Here is a 15,783-nt window from a genome sequence, read left to right as displayed (position 1 = left end):
TAAGGGAAGTCCAGCCTCAGCTCAATCCATTTCCAGATGGATAGTCCAGACCATATCTCTGGCTTATGAGCTGTCGGGAAAATCACCTCCTGATGAATTGAAAGCACACTCAACAAAAGCGTTGTTGACTTCGACTGCATTCCAGCATGGAATCAAGATTCCCAACATCTGTCATGCTGCAACATGGTCTACCCCATCAACCTTTGTAAAGCACTACTGCTTAGATGTGAGAGCACGCAATTGTGGTGGTTTGGGCAGAGCTGTGTTGGTATCCTTCCTACTGTGACATACCATCATCTGGTAAGTGAAGCTTGCTAGTCACCCATTTGTGTGCATTCACAGAGACCACAAAGAAGAAAAAGAGGTTACCTATCTGTAACCAGGGACCTGGTAGAGCTGCGGCTTAAACCACAGAAGCCTCTGTGCTGCAAGGTCAGAAGACATGCAATCATAAGATCATATGCCCCCGTCGCTTGTCCCAGCTCCCACCAACCTAGCAGTTCGAAAGCATGCAAAATGCAAAAATGTGAGTAAAATAGCTACCACCATGGTGGGTAGGTAACGGCGTTGTGTTTAGTTGCGCTGGCCACGTGATCACAGATTGTCTTCAGACAAATGCAAGCTCTATGGGTTGGAAACAGAGATGAGCACCACGCCCTAGAGTCGGACACGACTGGACACATTGTCAAGAGGAACCTTTACCTTTACCTACCTGTAACCATAGTTCTTTTAGTGGTCCTCTGTGAATTCACACATCCCACCCATCCTCCCCTTTGTTTGTCATGGGTTAGATTTAATTACTCTTTGGCCCGGCGGACAAATTTTAGGAACTGAGGGGAATCTGGAGTGGGAGGAGCATGTGCCCCGGGGGAATGTCCCACTCAATTGTTACTTTTAGCTCTAGAGTCTTCCAAGTGGTTCAGCGCAGGCGCAAAACAACCCATTTGTGTGAATCCAGAGGACCACTAGAAGAACTATGGTTACAGGTAGGTAACCTTTTTTTTTTTCCAGTAGCAATGTATGAAAGTGAGAGCTGGACCATAAAGAAGGCTGCCCACTGTAAAATTGATGCTTTTGAATTGTGGTGCTCCAGGAGACTCTTGAGAGTCCCCTGGACTGCAAAGAGAACAAACCTATCCATTTTGAAGGAGATCAACTCTGAGTGCTCACTGAAAGGACAAATCCTGAAACTGCAGCTCCAGTACTTTGACCATCTCATAAGAGAAGACTTCCTGGAAAAGATCCTGATGTTGGGAAAGTGTGAAGGCAGGAGGAGGACAAGATGGTTGGACAGGGTCATCGAAGCGACCAACATGAATTTGACCAAACTCCGGGAAGCAGTGGAAGACAGGAGGGCCTGGCGTGCTCCGGTCCATGGAGTCCTGAAGAGTCAGCCATGACTTAACAACAACAACAAAAACCTTCACCAATACAGGGCTATACCACTGGATATAGTTCCTAACAGACAAAAATGGGAAATGTCATGCAGCAGTTGGAAAATCTCCGGCGTCTTAAGGACTAGGAGATCTATTTCAATGTGAGCCTTTGAGGACTGCAGTCTGCTTCGTCAGACACAAGTACAGTAGAGCAATATTTAAGCCCGTTTTTATACACTGTGGGAGTTGTGGACCCAAGAAAGACGGATACTTACACAGAGAGGGGATGGCAATAGCATTCTGAGCACAAGTTATGAACTAGGAGAGGGCTGGTTACATGGTGAACCTCTTGGCCATGCCTAAAGCCACTGCTCGTCAGTCGGAAGCCATCACTTGGCTAAGAAGTTTTGCGATCAACTCGCAAGGTCCGTCACTTGTGTTAACAACGCGACTGTCGTTTCGGAATTTCGTGTCCGTGCCATTGGTCCACCCGTAAACATGCCACGGCTTTTAGTTTGCAAAAGATGATCAGGTATACGCCGTCGGGTCGGTCCCGTCCTTTAGTGACCCCGACCGGTAAGCTAAGGGAGATATTAAAAGTGTAATTTTACCAGGGCGGCTCGGTTTTACCCCACCCCACTCCGCCCCCGAGACTTTCCATGGATGAGCGGAGATTCGAACCCAGGTCTCCTGAAGTGCTGGCCCGTCGTCACTCTGTCGACTCCCCCACACTTGGCGTTAACGAGCCCCCCAACTGCCTCCGTCAAACTTTCTCCAGAAAGGGCATGGCTGACGCCATCGACGGGGGCCGCCAACAAAAGCCACCCCTCAGCACCCTCGGAGCCCTCTCTGCGTGAAGGGAAAAGCGCCCGACGCCCCCCCCCTTGAGAAGCTCCCTCGACGGCCCTCTGAGAGAATACTGCGCGTGCGCAGCGGGCAAGTTCCGCGCTCAGGGGCCGGGCCGCGCGCAGCTGAGTCGCTGGGACGTGCCTGCGTCAGGGCCACGTGACGCAGTGGCGGGCTCCTCTGAACTTGGGGGCGGAGAGAAGGAGCGGCGGACGGCGAGGGGGACTCGGAATATTTAGGCCGTTTAGGCCGGTGGGCGCCTCCCGGGTGGGTTCGTAGCCGGCTCCCTTCGCCCTCCTCGGCCGCGAAGCTGCGAAGGGGTAAGAGGAAACGGGCCTTCCTCTTTTCTCGAACGGAGAGCGGTCGTTGCTGACGGCGTTCCTTGGCCTGCGATGGGAAAGGCTGCGGGGGGGGGGGGACGATGGGGCTAGCAGAGTCGCTTCCCTGAGGGATTCTGGGAGCTGTAGTCTTAACAATGTAACGTTTCAAAGCCTCAGATGGGTTGGGAATAAAGATAACGAGGCTGCCTTGTACGGAGTCAGGCCTTTGGTCCCTCCAGCCATGTCGGATTTGTGAATCAGGTGGTCCTACCTTCAGTCCGGTTAAATTAAATGCCCCGTATGGTATTACTATAAAGACTTGGTTGGTTTAAATTGTGAAGTGGTATATGCAGCAGAGAAATGGCACGGAGGTGTTAATCCATAACGTAGATAAAATTGAATTGCAGAGAAACTTTATTAGTGAATTTTCTTCTTCTGTAATAATACACTTATTATGGCATGCAGTAAATGTTATTTTAAAAGTGTTGTAACACATAACTTGCATACAGAATCTACCATTTCTTTTATTTACAAGCTGCTTTTCTCCTGCTTTGATAGAAACTAAATAATTTTCATCATGGCTATGCAAATGCAGGATGATACAAGTATAGATATATCTACAGAGGAAGAAAGCTTTGGTCCTCAACCCATTTCCCGGCTGGAGGTATGTGGTATATTTGATACATACATATATGAATTCAAGGTATTAATTAGCCCAAACATCTGTAGCCATCGTTCTTAAATGCTATGGCAGTGTTTGATTTTATTTATTTTAAGATCTCTCTTTTTCATACACAATGATCCAAACGGCATACACTAATGAACATAGGCATATAATATATGTTTTTTCAATCATTTTAGCGTTGCTTTTTACATATGTATTATGTGGTTAAGTCATAATAAATAAAGTTGCCTACAAGCAAAAATATCAAAAAGGCAGGTGTGATAAATAAAATGTTGATGTGAATTTAAAAAAACATCTCTATAGGTGCTTAACTAGTATTGGCACATGTGTTATTTGGGAACAGTGTGTCCAGGTCACTGAACCATTATCCATGGTTTTCAGTATCAATGGGGGGCTTAGAACCAATGTACAGCAGATATGAGGTTCCTATTGTAATACATTATTTAGCAGGTGAACTAAGGTAGCAGTCTCTTTTGACTCTTTAGTACTAGTGCAAATAACAAACTGATGAAATAATATCTTTTTACACAGCTACAATATGGTAACAGTGTTTAACGGGTCAATCCTCTAAATGTCTGTGCAGAAGTAAACACCATTAAGATTGTTTAGGCTTATTCCTAAAAAGGTTACATATGAGTGCCGCCTTAGTGTACCATACTAAAATGTGATTGTTTATATATTGTTATTTATTTGACTTATGCCCAGTCACACACCCCAACTGAGATTCAGTACAGCTTATATACATATTTACATTTAGGCATCTCATTTCAGATCCTGCATGAAATATATCATAGCTAATAACTGTTTACTTCTTTGTAGCAATGTGGTATAAATGCAAATGATGTCAAGAAGTTAGAAGAGGCTGGATTTCACACAGTTGAAGCTGTTGCCTATGCACCCAAGAAGGAATTGCTCATTATTAAAGGCATCAGTGAAGCTAAAGCAGACAAAATCCTGGTAATTATACTTAAAGTTGTTAAGAATAAGAAGCTCTGTAATACATGTATGGCTTTGTATATCAGTTAATTAGTCCTACAAAACCATGTTATTCTGAAGTTTTCAAACAACTTTATTCAAGTCTTGTTATGACATGATTTTAAAGATTGCAATAAAGCAATGTATGTGGGAGTTTTAATACTGAAATGAAATGCTATTGTCATTCTGCTACTCAGTCTACTGACCCTACTGATTTTCTTAGGCAGAAGCAGCAAAACTTGTTCCAATGGGCTTCACCACAGCAACAGAGTTTCATCAGCGGAGGTCAGAGATCATTCAGATCACCACTGGATCCAAAGAACTTGACAAGCTTCTTCAAGGTATATAACCTAGTTTGCAGTGTGCTTTTTAATTTATTATGAACTATAAGTTAAAAACAAGGGTATAGCAAGGCTCAAGTGATACATATAAAACATCAAACAACCATAGGTGGTTCCAATATGTTAATGTCAGGGTGGAGGCAAGGGACCTAATTAAGGTTCACACGGGTATTGAAACTCACATTTAGGCTAAATCCTATGGTTGGTTAACTTGGAAGTAAATCTCACTAAATTCAGTGACATTTCCTTCTGACAATTGCAGTACTAAGAACCGTGATTTTTTTTTCAAAATTAATTTCATATTTATTTCATGAAAACAGTATTTTGTTTAGCAAGGCAGTAACATCACACAGAAATCTAGTTGTTTAACACAATATGCATTGTAACAAAAGAGGGACAAACATCTTTAAGGTAGCTAATTTGCTATTTAAGAATCATGCAATTATAGAGCAGCAAGGGACCCTGATCCTTTGCTGGTGCAGGAAATCCATAGCTAGAGCATTCGTGACCGGTAACCATCCAGCTGCTGCTTGTAAACTCCTGTGAAGAGATCATCACTTTCCAAATCTGTCCATTTTACTGCTGAGCAGCTTATATTGTCAAGAAATATTTTTTGAAGTTCATTAGTTTGATTCCTACTCCATCCTCCATGGCAGAAAAAAAAGATTTTTCCATGTTACAGTCCTTTCAGATATTTAAAGAGGATTATCATATCAAGTCTCAGTCTTCTCTAGGCTAAATATACTCAGCTCATTCCCACAGTGCCACACAAGGCTTGACTTCCAAACCTATTCTCCACTGTACATATACTGGTTTCTCAATATATTACTCTAGTGCCCCAAACTGAGCACGGTACTCCAGGTGAGGTCTAACGAAGAATGAAGTGTAATTGTTAGTTCTTGACATGGACACTGTACTTCTGCTGATGCAGCATGGAACTGCATTTGCCACTTTCCGCTGGTACATCACACTTTTTCCTATGTTCAGCTTATGGTCTAGTAAAGTACATCATCCCCTTTTCTTGCATATCTCTGCCAAGCCAGCTGTCATCTGTCCTATGTCTTTGCATCTGATTTTACTAGCTGAAATATAGACCTTCACATTTCTTCATATTACATTCATTTTATGTACAGTATTTCAGCCCTATTCTTCAAGCTGATTCTGTCTTCTGAGGCATTCACTTACTGCACTTCCCCCCCACCCTAGTTCATGCCATTTGAAAATTTGACGAACATACTCTCTACACTGTCCAAATATTTATAAAGATACAGACGAACACAAGGTCAAGGACAGAAACCCGCAATGCTGCATTTGTTACTTTTTTCCAAGATAATGGAGAACCATCAGTGAGCACTGTTTTGGTATGGACTATCAATCAGCTGCAAATCCATCTTACAGTAGCAACAACTATCCCACATTATACCAATTTGGCCACAAGAATATCGGGGACCTTGCTGACAGTATTTCTGAAATCAAGTTAGACCATGCCTAGAGCATTTCCCGAATCTGTCACCTTGTAGGTTTTAAAAAGAGAAAGAGAAGACAGTAGAGGGACTTATAACCATTTTTTCCTTTCCTGTATTAATCACAGACTGTTTAATTATCTGTTCTAGAACTTTTCCTGATATCACTGTCAATGTGACTGCTCAGATTTTTCCTAGATTCTCTCCCCACAGCCCCCTTTTTGTGTACAGAAACATTACATGCCTGCTTCTAGTCTTCAGGGACCCATCTCTTCTTCAAGAATTTTCAAAGATTATAGGCATAACTTCTGAGATTATATCTGCATGTTCCTTTGGAACACTTGGATCCAGTTCATCTGCCACTGTGGGCTTGAATTCATTTAAAGTAGCTGGTTTGTATACCTCTTCTTTCCTGATGTTGGGTAACATCTCTCTCACTGCAGTACTAATTCTGTTTTCAGCAAGCTGAATACTCTTTCCATTTTGGAAGAAGATGGAAGCTAAGCAGTCACACCTTCTCTTTACTTCCATTAGCATTTCTCCATCCTCTCCATACAGTGGACATCTTGTTTCTTCATTCTTCCTCTTGATATGAGCATAGCTGAATATACTGTTTTTGTTATTTTAAGCTGTCTTGCAAGCCTCTCATTCTGACCTTTAGTGCTTGTAACATGCTGGCGACAAATACAGTGGTGCCTCACAAGACGAATTTAATTTGTTATGCGGTTAATGTTGTCTTGCAAAAAATTCATCTTGCAAAACGCATTTTCCCATAGGAATGCATTGAAATCTAATTAATGCATTCCTATGGGCAAAAAAAGTCAGAACAAAGTCAAATTTGGTTTACAAAGGGTTTATTAAGTGCTCTTTAAAGCCATACATATTGTGCAGTTGATTTCAAAAAATTCAATAAAAAACTTTAACTTTTTAAACATAATAAAACATTTAAAAATAAGCAAACATGCAGGAGCAAAAAACGGAAAACATTCATCCTGCGAAGCACGGCCATAGGAACATTCGTCTTTTGAGTCATCAACCCCATTGCCAAAACCATTTGTCTTGCGGGTTTTTTGTCCTGCGAGGCATTTGTCTTGTGAGGCACCAATGTGCTGGTGACTGGTTTGCACTATTTCTTGATAATTTGCCTCTCCATGGTCAAAATCCAACTGGAGAAAAATTGTATGTGTAAGTGCAGTTGTGTGGCAATTTATCCTGTGAGCTTCCTTGTGATCAATGGTACAATTGGCCGTGCACCTAATTTTGCAGCCAGTGCAAGGCTGAGTTCTTTGAAGGTGAGGCTATAGGACTTGGGGTATCTTTATGCATAAGCAAAGATGATTCTTTTTAAATCATTTAAATCTGGACTCTGTTCCAGAAATAGGTTTTTGTCATAAGATGCATAGCAGCAGTAAGAACTGAAAGAGATGTCAGTGTCTGTCAGCCTGAATGCATATATTTGTGAGTGACACATATTTGTTTGTAAGGATTGTTGACAGAAATCTGTTTTTCTGATCCAGGAGGAATAGAAACTGGGTCTATAACAGAGATGTTTGGAGAATTCCGCACGGGAAAGACTCAGCTATGTCACACACTCGCAGTAACCTGTCAAGTAAGTAAATAAACTTTTTCTCAGATGAAGTGTTGTGCAGAAAGAGGGAGTATGGCAATAACAAAAACACATTTGGGCTGTCTGAATGTCATTTAGACTTGTTTATCTTAAATTTACCTCTCATGGTATTTCTTCAAGTAACCTTTTCCTCATGTTTTTAGCAGTCATTCTAAAGAAAACGCAACCTCTCTAGTTTAAAAATGACAATCAAAATCATTGGATTTTGTCTTTCTTCATTTGATGTGCTAGAACAACATACTTTTTTTGGTTGACTGTTGCAGAAGCAGTTTTGTAACGATATGACATTATTCCTTAATCTCTATTAGCTCCCTATTGATCGAGGTGGCGGTGAAGGGAAAGCCATGTACATTGACACAGAGGGCACCTTCCGTCCAGAACGTCTCCTTGCTGTGGCTGAGAGGTTTGTTAATTATCATGTACAGGTGATCCTTGATTTTTCATTCTCTGGAAGGATATAGTGCCATCTACTGGTGATTAATGAAATAAATGCATGAAACTGAATACCCTTTTTTGCCTAAAACAAGACCTAACCTGAAAATAAGCCCTAATATGGTTTTTCAGGATGCTCATAATATAAGCCCTACCCCAAAAATAAGCCCCAGTTAAGTTAAACCCCGCCCTCCACCACTGTGCAGCAATCAGAATAAGATGATATGACTGTATTTGAATAGACGTAGATTGTTGTACATGAAAAAATAACGTCCTCTGAAAATAAGCCCTAATGCATTTTTGGAGCAAAAATTAATATAAGACCCTGTCTTATTTTCAAGGAAACAGGGTAGAAAACCGGATTTATTTTAAATCAGCTTGAATGCCACTTCAGAATGTTGTATTTCCACCCCTTTAGATAGAGTTAAAAGAAACCTTTGATAACATGGAACATCAACTTTAAAGAAGTGTTGCTTTCTTTAAGAACCCCTTTATATAGCATTCAGTGTAATTAAAGTGCAAGGGAGGAATTTTTTTCCAAAGTAGACTGATCAGATACAGTTTTCAGAATCTTTCTCTCTGCCTGACAGATTTTTTTTTGTTAGAAAATAGTCATATTATCTTTTGTTGGATACATTTCTCTAGATATGGCTTATCTGGTAGCGATGTGCTTGATAATGTAGCGTACGCTCGGGGATTTAACACAGACCATCAGACCCAGCTCCTTTACCAAGCATCTGCCATGATGACTGAATCAAGGTAAAAAAAATCTTCAAATTTATTCCTGAACAAATAAGATACTAGCATTTTAATGTAATTTATCAACTTGTGACTTGTATATATATTATAAATATAAATATATTTATAATTCATAAATAGCGTGTCCACTATTTTAAGCACTTTCTCTAAAGTTGGCAAGATAATGTCATATTAAAGCATATTTGGCTTCTTTTATCACAGTTGCTCTGCTGTTAAAAGTTTTTTTGAAGTAACCCATCCTTGCTACAAATTAGCCATTATTATCAGCCTTCTGTTTCTAAAAGTTAAGAGTAATATATTTAGTTACTCTTGTTCCAAAGAGTTATCGTTCAACTTACAAGCAAGGCACATTCTTCAAAGTACAAAATGCACGTCTTTCTCTTTCTGTTTCTCTACCACTGTCAATTCCAAGCGGGCTCCTTCCTTCTCTATAGTTCCCCTGCATATTGTCCCCACCCTCCTGTCCTTCAAGGATACAATTTCCAGGAGAGAAAGTATTGTTTTCACATCTTGATCCTAAAATGCATCCGGTTTGTTAAGCATAGAAACTTGATTCAATTACTTCATTAAATACAGTGGTGCCTCGTATAACGAGTGCCCCGTTTAACGATGAATTCGCATAGCGATGGCATTTTTGCCATCGCTTTTGCGATCGCATACCGATGTTGCCTATGGGGAAAAATCGCTTTGCGATGTTTTCCCCATAGGCACCATTTTCCCCCAGCTGAGCGGTGGGAGCCTCCGAAGGAACGCTCCCGCAGCTCAGCTGGGGGAAAATGCCTGTGGTGGCCTCGGAAGGACCCGAAGGATCCTTCCGAGGCCACCGCCGGGATTCCCCTTCCCCACGGCCGGCTTCCCCGGCCATGGTCGGACTCTCAGGAGTCCGACCATGCCTGAGGTAGCCGGCCGCACGTCGGATCCAAGCCGCGGGGGGAGGGTGGGGGGATCCGGATGCCTTTCAGGCATCCCGGGCTTGGATCCCACCTGCCACTGGTTACCCAAGGGTAACCGGCGGCGGGTCGGATCCAAGCCCGGGATGCCTGAAAGGCATCCGGATCCCCCCACCCTTCCCCCGCGGCTCAGATCCAAGCTGCGGCGGCTGCCGAAGAGTCCGGCCATGCCCCCCACCCTCCGCGGCTTGGATCCGAGCCGCGGCGGCTACCCCAGCCATGGCCGGACTCTAGGGAGTCCGGCCATGGCTGAGGTAGCCGCCGCGGGTCATATCCAAGCCGCGGGGGGAGGGTGGGGGATCCGGATGCCCGGATCCGACCCGCAGCAGCAACTCCCAGCCATGGCCGATCCCCCCCCCACCATCGGGCGCATCGGGAGAAGCCACCCGGTGGGGGGGAAGATCGGATCGGCTTCTGCCTTTCTTCGGAGCAGCCTGGCTGCTCCCAAAGGGCTGCCCCGACTGTGCTTGCAGCAGTGAAGGAGGTGCCCGGTGGAGGAGAAAGGCCAGATCTGCTCCTGCCTTCTCCTCTACCGGGCACCTCCTCCGCTGCTGCAAGCACAGTCGGGGCAGCCCTTTGGGAGCAGCCAGGCTGCTCCGAAGAAAGGCAGAAGCTGATCCGATCTCCCACCACCACCATCGGGAGCAGCGGGAGAAGCCGCTCGGTGGGGGGGGGGGAGATCGGATTGGCTTCTGCCTTTCTTCGGAGCAGCCTGGCTGCTCCCAAAGGGCTGCCCCGACTGTGCTTTCAGCAGTGGAGGAGGTGCCCGGTGGAGGAGAAAGGCCACATCGGCTCCTGCCTTCTCCACCGGGCACCTCCTCCGCTGCTGCAAGCACAGTCGGGGCAGCCTTTTGGGAGAAGCCGGGTGGTGGGGGAGAAGGCAGGAGCCGATCCTCTCTCTCCCCCCCCCCAAGCTTCTCCCAAAGCACTGCGCCCGATGGTGGGGGAGAAAACCGGATAATCCGTTCCTATTAGAACGGATTATCCGGTTTTCAATGCATCTCTATGGGAAAACGCATTTCACTTAGCGATGTTTTCCCATAGCGATGTTTTTTTTTTAACCAATTGACCTCGCTATGCGAGGCACCACTGTATTACTGTGAAGAGATGGAATGAGTTGTTTGTTGTTAGAAGTGTCTGCCTAATAGTAATGGATAAGAAACTGAGTGAATTCAAAAGGGGACAACCCAGCAGTTCTCACCCACACACAAGTTTGATTGGTTTTCACTCAGATGTTACTTTAGCTCTAGAGAACATGGCTATACCTTAGTCAAGAGGAGTAATTGTCTGAAGTGGACTTGTCCATGAAAGCTCACATTAAAACAGAGTAGTTAGTCTTTAAGGTCCTATTTTAGGCTGCATTAACAAAACTGTAATCTCCAAATCCTGTTAGGTACTAGTTCCCCTTTATTTGGCACTGGTTAGGCCTCATGTTGAGTACTGTGTCCAGTTCTGGACACTGCACTTCAAGAAGGATGCCGATGAACAAGTTCAGAGGAGAGCAACAAGGATTATCAGGGGGCTCGAAACCAAGCCTTATGAGTTAAAACTGACAGAACTGGGCATGCTTAGCCTTGAGAAAGAAGACTGAGGAGAGATATGATAGCACTTTTCAAATACTTGAAAGACTGTCATACAAAGGAGGGGCAGGATCTGTTCTCAGTCATCCCTGAGAGCAGGACACGTGACAATGGGCTCAAGTTCTGGGAAGCCAGATTTCAGGGGAATATCAGAGCAGTATGACAACAGAACCAATTACTTCGAGAGGTCATGAGTGCTACAACACTGGAGACATTCAAGAGAAATTTACACAACCAACCGGGAAATATCTTCTGATTTGTATTCCTGCGCTGGCCTTATAGGCCCCTTCCAACTTCATGGTTCTATGATTGTATGACATTTTTGTCTTCTCTATTTTTGTTTTGTTTTTACCTGACATGCTAGATATACTGTGTCTCTCAGAGATAATTAGGTGTTTAAAAAGTGCCCAAAATATCTGGATAAAAGTAAGAATAATTTATTCATGCCAAAAGCAAAAATCAGTGCATGATAATTTCATGTGCTTTATTCTTTCAGGTATGCTTTGCTGATAGTGGACAGTGCCACAGCACTTTACAGGACGGATTACTCTGGCCGTGGTGAACTATCAGCCAGACAGATGCATTTGGCCAGATTTCTGCGTATGTTGCTTCGACTTGCAGATGAGGTAAACTGCTCTGAAATTGAACCCCCTGTGTTTCTCCCTTTTTGCTCAGTTTGCAATGTTCCAGATTAGCACAATTGCAAAGATCCTTGTATTACTTCCAATTTAAGGCAGTTAAACTGAAACTGATGATATGTCTTTCCTATGACAGTTTGGTATAGCAGTAGTGATCACAAACCAGGTGGTAGCGCAAGTAGATGGAGCTGCAATGTTTGCTGCTGATCCAAAGAAACCTATTGGAGGAAATATCATTGCACATGCATCCACAACCAGGTAAGACAGCAGATTGCTCATGTTTGTTTACACTGTTTTCAGGTTATTGCTTTAAGAGCTAAGCATTTTATATGGTTTGAGGTGTCAGTATAGAGTCTTGCTGGAAAAATTTTTTAATGTTTACCTTGTGCCCTTGATTAAAGCTAACTTTAACACAGTGCAAAATATACTGAAGTGATTGTATAAGCCCCTTACATTAGGTCTACTTAAATTTGTAAATATGTTGCTTCTGCAATACTCCGATTTGGATCGGCTCCCTTGACAGAAGGGGGAGGCAGGTGATTTCTTTTGATTTCTCCTCCTTCTGAAGCTCCGGCACTTCACATTGTCTGGCCCAGAGGTGGCATGGAGATTGCAAGGGAAGGGAGAAGTTGGAGGAAACTGTTACCTTCTCTCAGATGTTCATTAAAATAGAAACATTGGTTAAAAAAGCTTTCTGTGATAAAATGAGCACTGAACCTCCCATCTTCTTGTATAATAGATTGCCTGACCAGGGTAATCTTGACCAGTTCAATTTAAACTACTGCAGATCTTTCAGATCTGACTATGTTCTGCATGGTTGCATGTGGTGGTATTACAGTGGGGTCTTGACTTGAGAACTTAATCCGTATTGGAAGGCGGTTCTCAAGTCAAAAAGTTCTCAGGTCAAATCTGCATTTCCCATAGGAATGCATTGAAAACCATTTCATCCGTATCTGCTCTTTTCCATCCATAGAAACTAATGGGAAGCTGCTATTCTGCCTTCGACCACTAGAGGGAGATATTTTGTTTCTTTTTTTCTTAGGTCAAGAAAGTTTCAGGGAAGGCAGGGAAAATACAGTCCAGGCAGTACCAGGCAGTCTGAAGACTCCCAATCCACTCTCTAAACGCTGGGAGGAGTGAGGAAGCAGACAGGCACCCTTTTCACTGCCCAACAGTTAACTGAAAGTTCAAATTTTGCACTTTCCCTGCCTCCCACGTGGTTTTTTTTCAGTTCTTAACTCAAATCTAAGTATGTAAGTCAAGTCAATATTTTCCTGTGAGAGTGGTTCTTAAGTCAAAATGTACTTAACTCAAGCCATTCTTAAGTCAAGACCCCACTGTACCCTGTACAGCAGTCTGGCAAGAAGAAACTTCTGTATGAAAAGTGACTAAATATTTTGAAGGCTTAAAAGCATTTGTACTAATTGCAGGTTTTACGCCAGCCCATGAAGTTACATTCTTTGAATAATTGCAACAAAAAGTGACCAGTTCCTTAGAAGGTTTGTTGTAGATGGTTGTACAGCATGTACGTACAATATAGCAAGAGGAGCCGTGCAGGCTGCCCCATGTGCCGGGAAGCCTTCCCCCCCTGCCCAAGTTCCATTTGGGCTTGGTCCTAGAGACCAGGTGCTACACAAATGGCTTGCCCTTCCTTCCATGGCAAAAGGGCTAGCACTTGACATGGGCAAGCAAGAATCTTCATAGCCTACTCTCCCTGTGTTTAAATTGACAGGAAGGAGTGGAAAAGCAATAGCCTTCCAACCTCTCCAGAATGGTGTTGGGGGAACTGATGTGGGCTGAGTGGCACAAGCTCTTTCACTGACCAGCGGTTTCCCCATCCAATACAGTATTCCCTCACTTGGCTGCATACAAGTGTTCACAATAGTTTTTTTCTTTTTAAAAACCATGTCCATAGTTATATTTTTACAGCAATTGAAAATGTGTCTGGGACATTCCAGCTCCTGTCTGCTCCTCTATAAGCAGGTGTTGGTGCTGCCAAATGGTGGTGGTAGTGGTGTGGGAACTGAATTAGGGAAAACTGAGTCTCTGCAATCTATCAGTGGAATCTGGTCAAGGCTCTCACTAAGCAGGATGCATGCGTGCATGACTCCACCTCCCTCCGTGCAATAATCATATTAGGTTCTGGTTGCAATGGAACCCAGCACGCAGGGGGCAAAGCTGCACACACGTGAAGTGGAGCCCTGCCCAGCAGGCCTGAAAATTAGAGGGTATATTGGACCTGGTTATGGACCATCTGAGAAAGAGGAGGCCAGTGGAGCAGCCTTCCAAGTCTGCTGTAAGATTTCCCCTCATTTATGCATTTATTCTTTGTAATTTATCGTATTTGGGTAACTGGGAGATTAATCCATCAGCAATTGGTTTGATATCAGGCCACAACAGATCTTTTAAAATTTAATAGATCCATTGTCCTAATTTGAATACATGTACTCACTTGTTCTTGTCAGGCTGTACTTGAGAAAAGGTCGAGGAGAAACTAGGATATGCAAAATCTATGATTCACCTTGCCTCCCAGAAGCAGAAGCTATGTTTGCAATCAATGCAGATGGAATAGGAGATGCCAAAGACTGAAGAACATTTACATCTTGGGACAAACCCAAAGAGACTGTCCTTTCAATATCATTCTCTTTCTGGTGACTCTTCCATTGTAGACTGCCAGAGGAAGCTGTTATAAATGTGGTACACTCAGAGAAATTACTCTGTTGCTGTTGCTGCATCTTGTTCAAAACTGGAACACAACTGCTTTACACAGATCACTTGACATCTGTTACTGTGTTAGAGCCATTGTTTAACTGAGTCTGATGACAACTCTGAGAAACCACTTAGACTTTGTAAAGGCTAAGCTTAGGCAAAGCTTATATATTCATGAAATATGATGCATTAAACCTTGATTCCACGATTGCTGACGGAAAGAAGATGAATCAAAATCTGCTAAAAATAGAGTTGCAACACTGTTGGATTACCCCAACCCTGAGGCAGCTTCTGGTTCAGATTTTTCTGTTGTTGTAGTTAGCTGAAAATTCATTTGAACTAATGGCTATACATCTCTAGAACAAAGAATAGAAGCTGAAGTTGCATTTGCTATATCTTTTTATACAACTGTAAATTGAGAGGTTCTTTGGATCAGCCTGTAAAAGCTTCATCTATTTCACGGCAGCAATTTTTCATGTGTTGTACAACTGTATTTTCTGCCTGTAAATACTTTCCATATGATTTGATTTAATTAAAGTTAATTATATACTGACTGCTGTTACCTCTGGAGAGTGCTGTTTTGGTGTCTTTGTATCTCTTAAACAAATCAGTATAAAGGAAAGTATACTGCATAAACTGACTATGGATCCCGTTGAAAGATTAGAGTAGGCAGGGCAGTCATGTGTTCCAAACAAAATTAAATCTAAATGCACAAATAGGTGATATCTCTATAGACCACTTGTGTGATTATTTTTAAGTGGTCTATAAATGTATTGCCTATTTGTGTTTTTAGAGTAGGCAGGGGTGTGCTGTACTCCACAATCCAAATTCTATTGTGCAGCTTTGAGTTTCTTGTGGCTTACCTTGGGTTGTCTTGTAAATTGAAAATTTAGGAGGACCTCACAAGGAAAGAGTGAGATAGAGTAAGCAGTGAAAGAAAGGTAGAGAAACCTCTAGAATGGCATGAGCTACTCAGAGGATAAAAGCCCCTTTATTGCAATTTAGCAGAACTTTAAATCAGTGGTATTATTTCAGACCTTTTCTCTGTAGTAATAGCACTTCTTTAATGATAAGTACCAAGT

At 43.0% G+C, this 15,783-nt stretch overlaps 1 protein-coding gene across 2 annotated transcripts; it reads left to right on the top strand.

The window, feature by feature from the left end:
- Window positions 1-2,375: 2,375 nt before the first annotated feature.
- On the top strand, window positions 2,376-15,254 carry RAD51 (RAD51 recombinase). Of its 2 annotated transcripts, none has more exons than XM_078391556.1 (10): window positions 2,376-2,489; window positions 3,101-3,206; window positions 4,047-4,184; window positions 4,426-4,543; window positions 7,524-7,615; window positions 7,942-8,036; window positions 8,711-8,824; window positions 11,851-11,980; window positions 12,129-12,250; window positions 14,458-15,254. In XM_078391556.1, the coding sequence occupies exons 2-10, from the start codon at window positions 3,120-3,122 to the stop codon at window positions 14,579-14,581; spliced, it is 1,020 nt and encodes a 339-aa protein (XP_078247682.1). In that variant the 5' UTR covers window positions 2,376-2,489; window positions 3,101-3,119; the 3' UTR covers window positions 14,582-15,254. The 2 variants fall into 2 exon arrangements, with proteins under 2 accessions (XP_078247682.1, XP_020651454.1); XM_020795795.3 differs by having other exon boundaries at window positions 2,403-2,542.
- The last annotated feature ends 529 nt before the right edge of the window (window positions 15,255-15,783 follow it).

The sequence above is a fragment of the Pogona vitticeps genome, chromosome 1 (genome assembly GCF_051106095.1).
Source record: "Pogona vitticeps strain Pit_001003342236 chromosome 1, PviZW2.1, whole genome shotgun sequence".
Lineage (NCBI taxonomy): Eukaryota > Metazoa > Chordata > Lepidosauria > Squamata > Agamidae > Pogona > Pogona vitticeps.
This window is presented reverse-complemented; position numbering and strand designations above follow the sequence as displayed.

Excerpts from the sequence above, each read along its gene's own strand:
- RAD51 (XM_078391556.1), top strand. The coding sequence starts at position 3,120 with ATGGCTATGCAAATGCAGGATGATACAAGTATAGATATATCTACAGAG. Across the intron at positions 4,185-4,425 it reads CTAAAGCAGACAAAATCCTG|GCAGAAGCAGCAAAACTTGT; the intron begins GTAATTATACTT and ends TGATTTTCTTAG. Across the intron at positions 12,251-14,457 it reads GCACATGCATCCACAACCAG|GCTGTACTTGAGAAAAGGTC; the intron begins GTAAGACAGCAG and ends TGTTCTTGTCAG.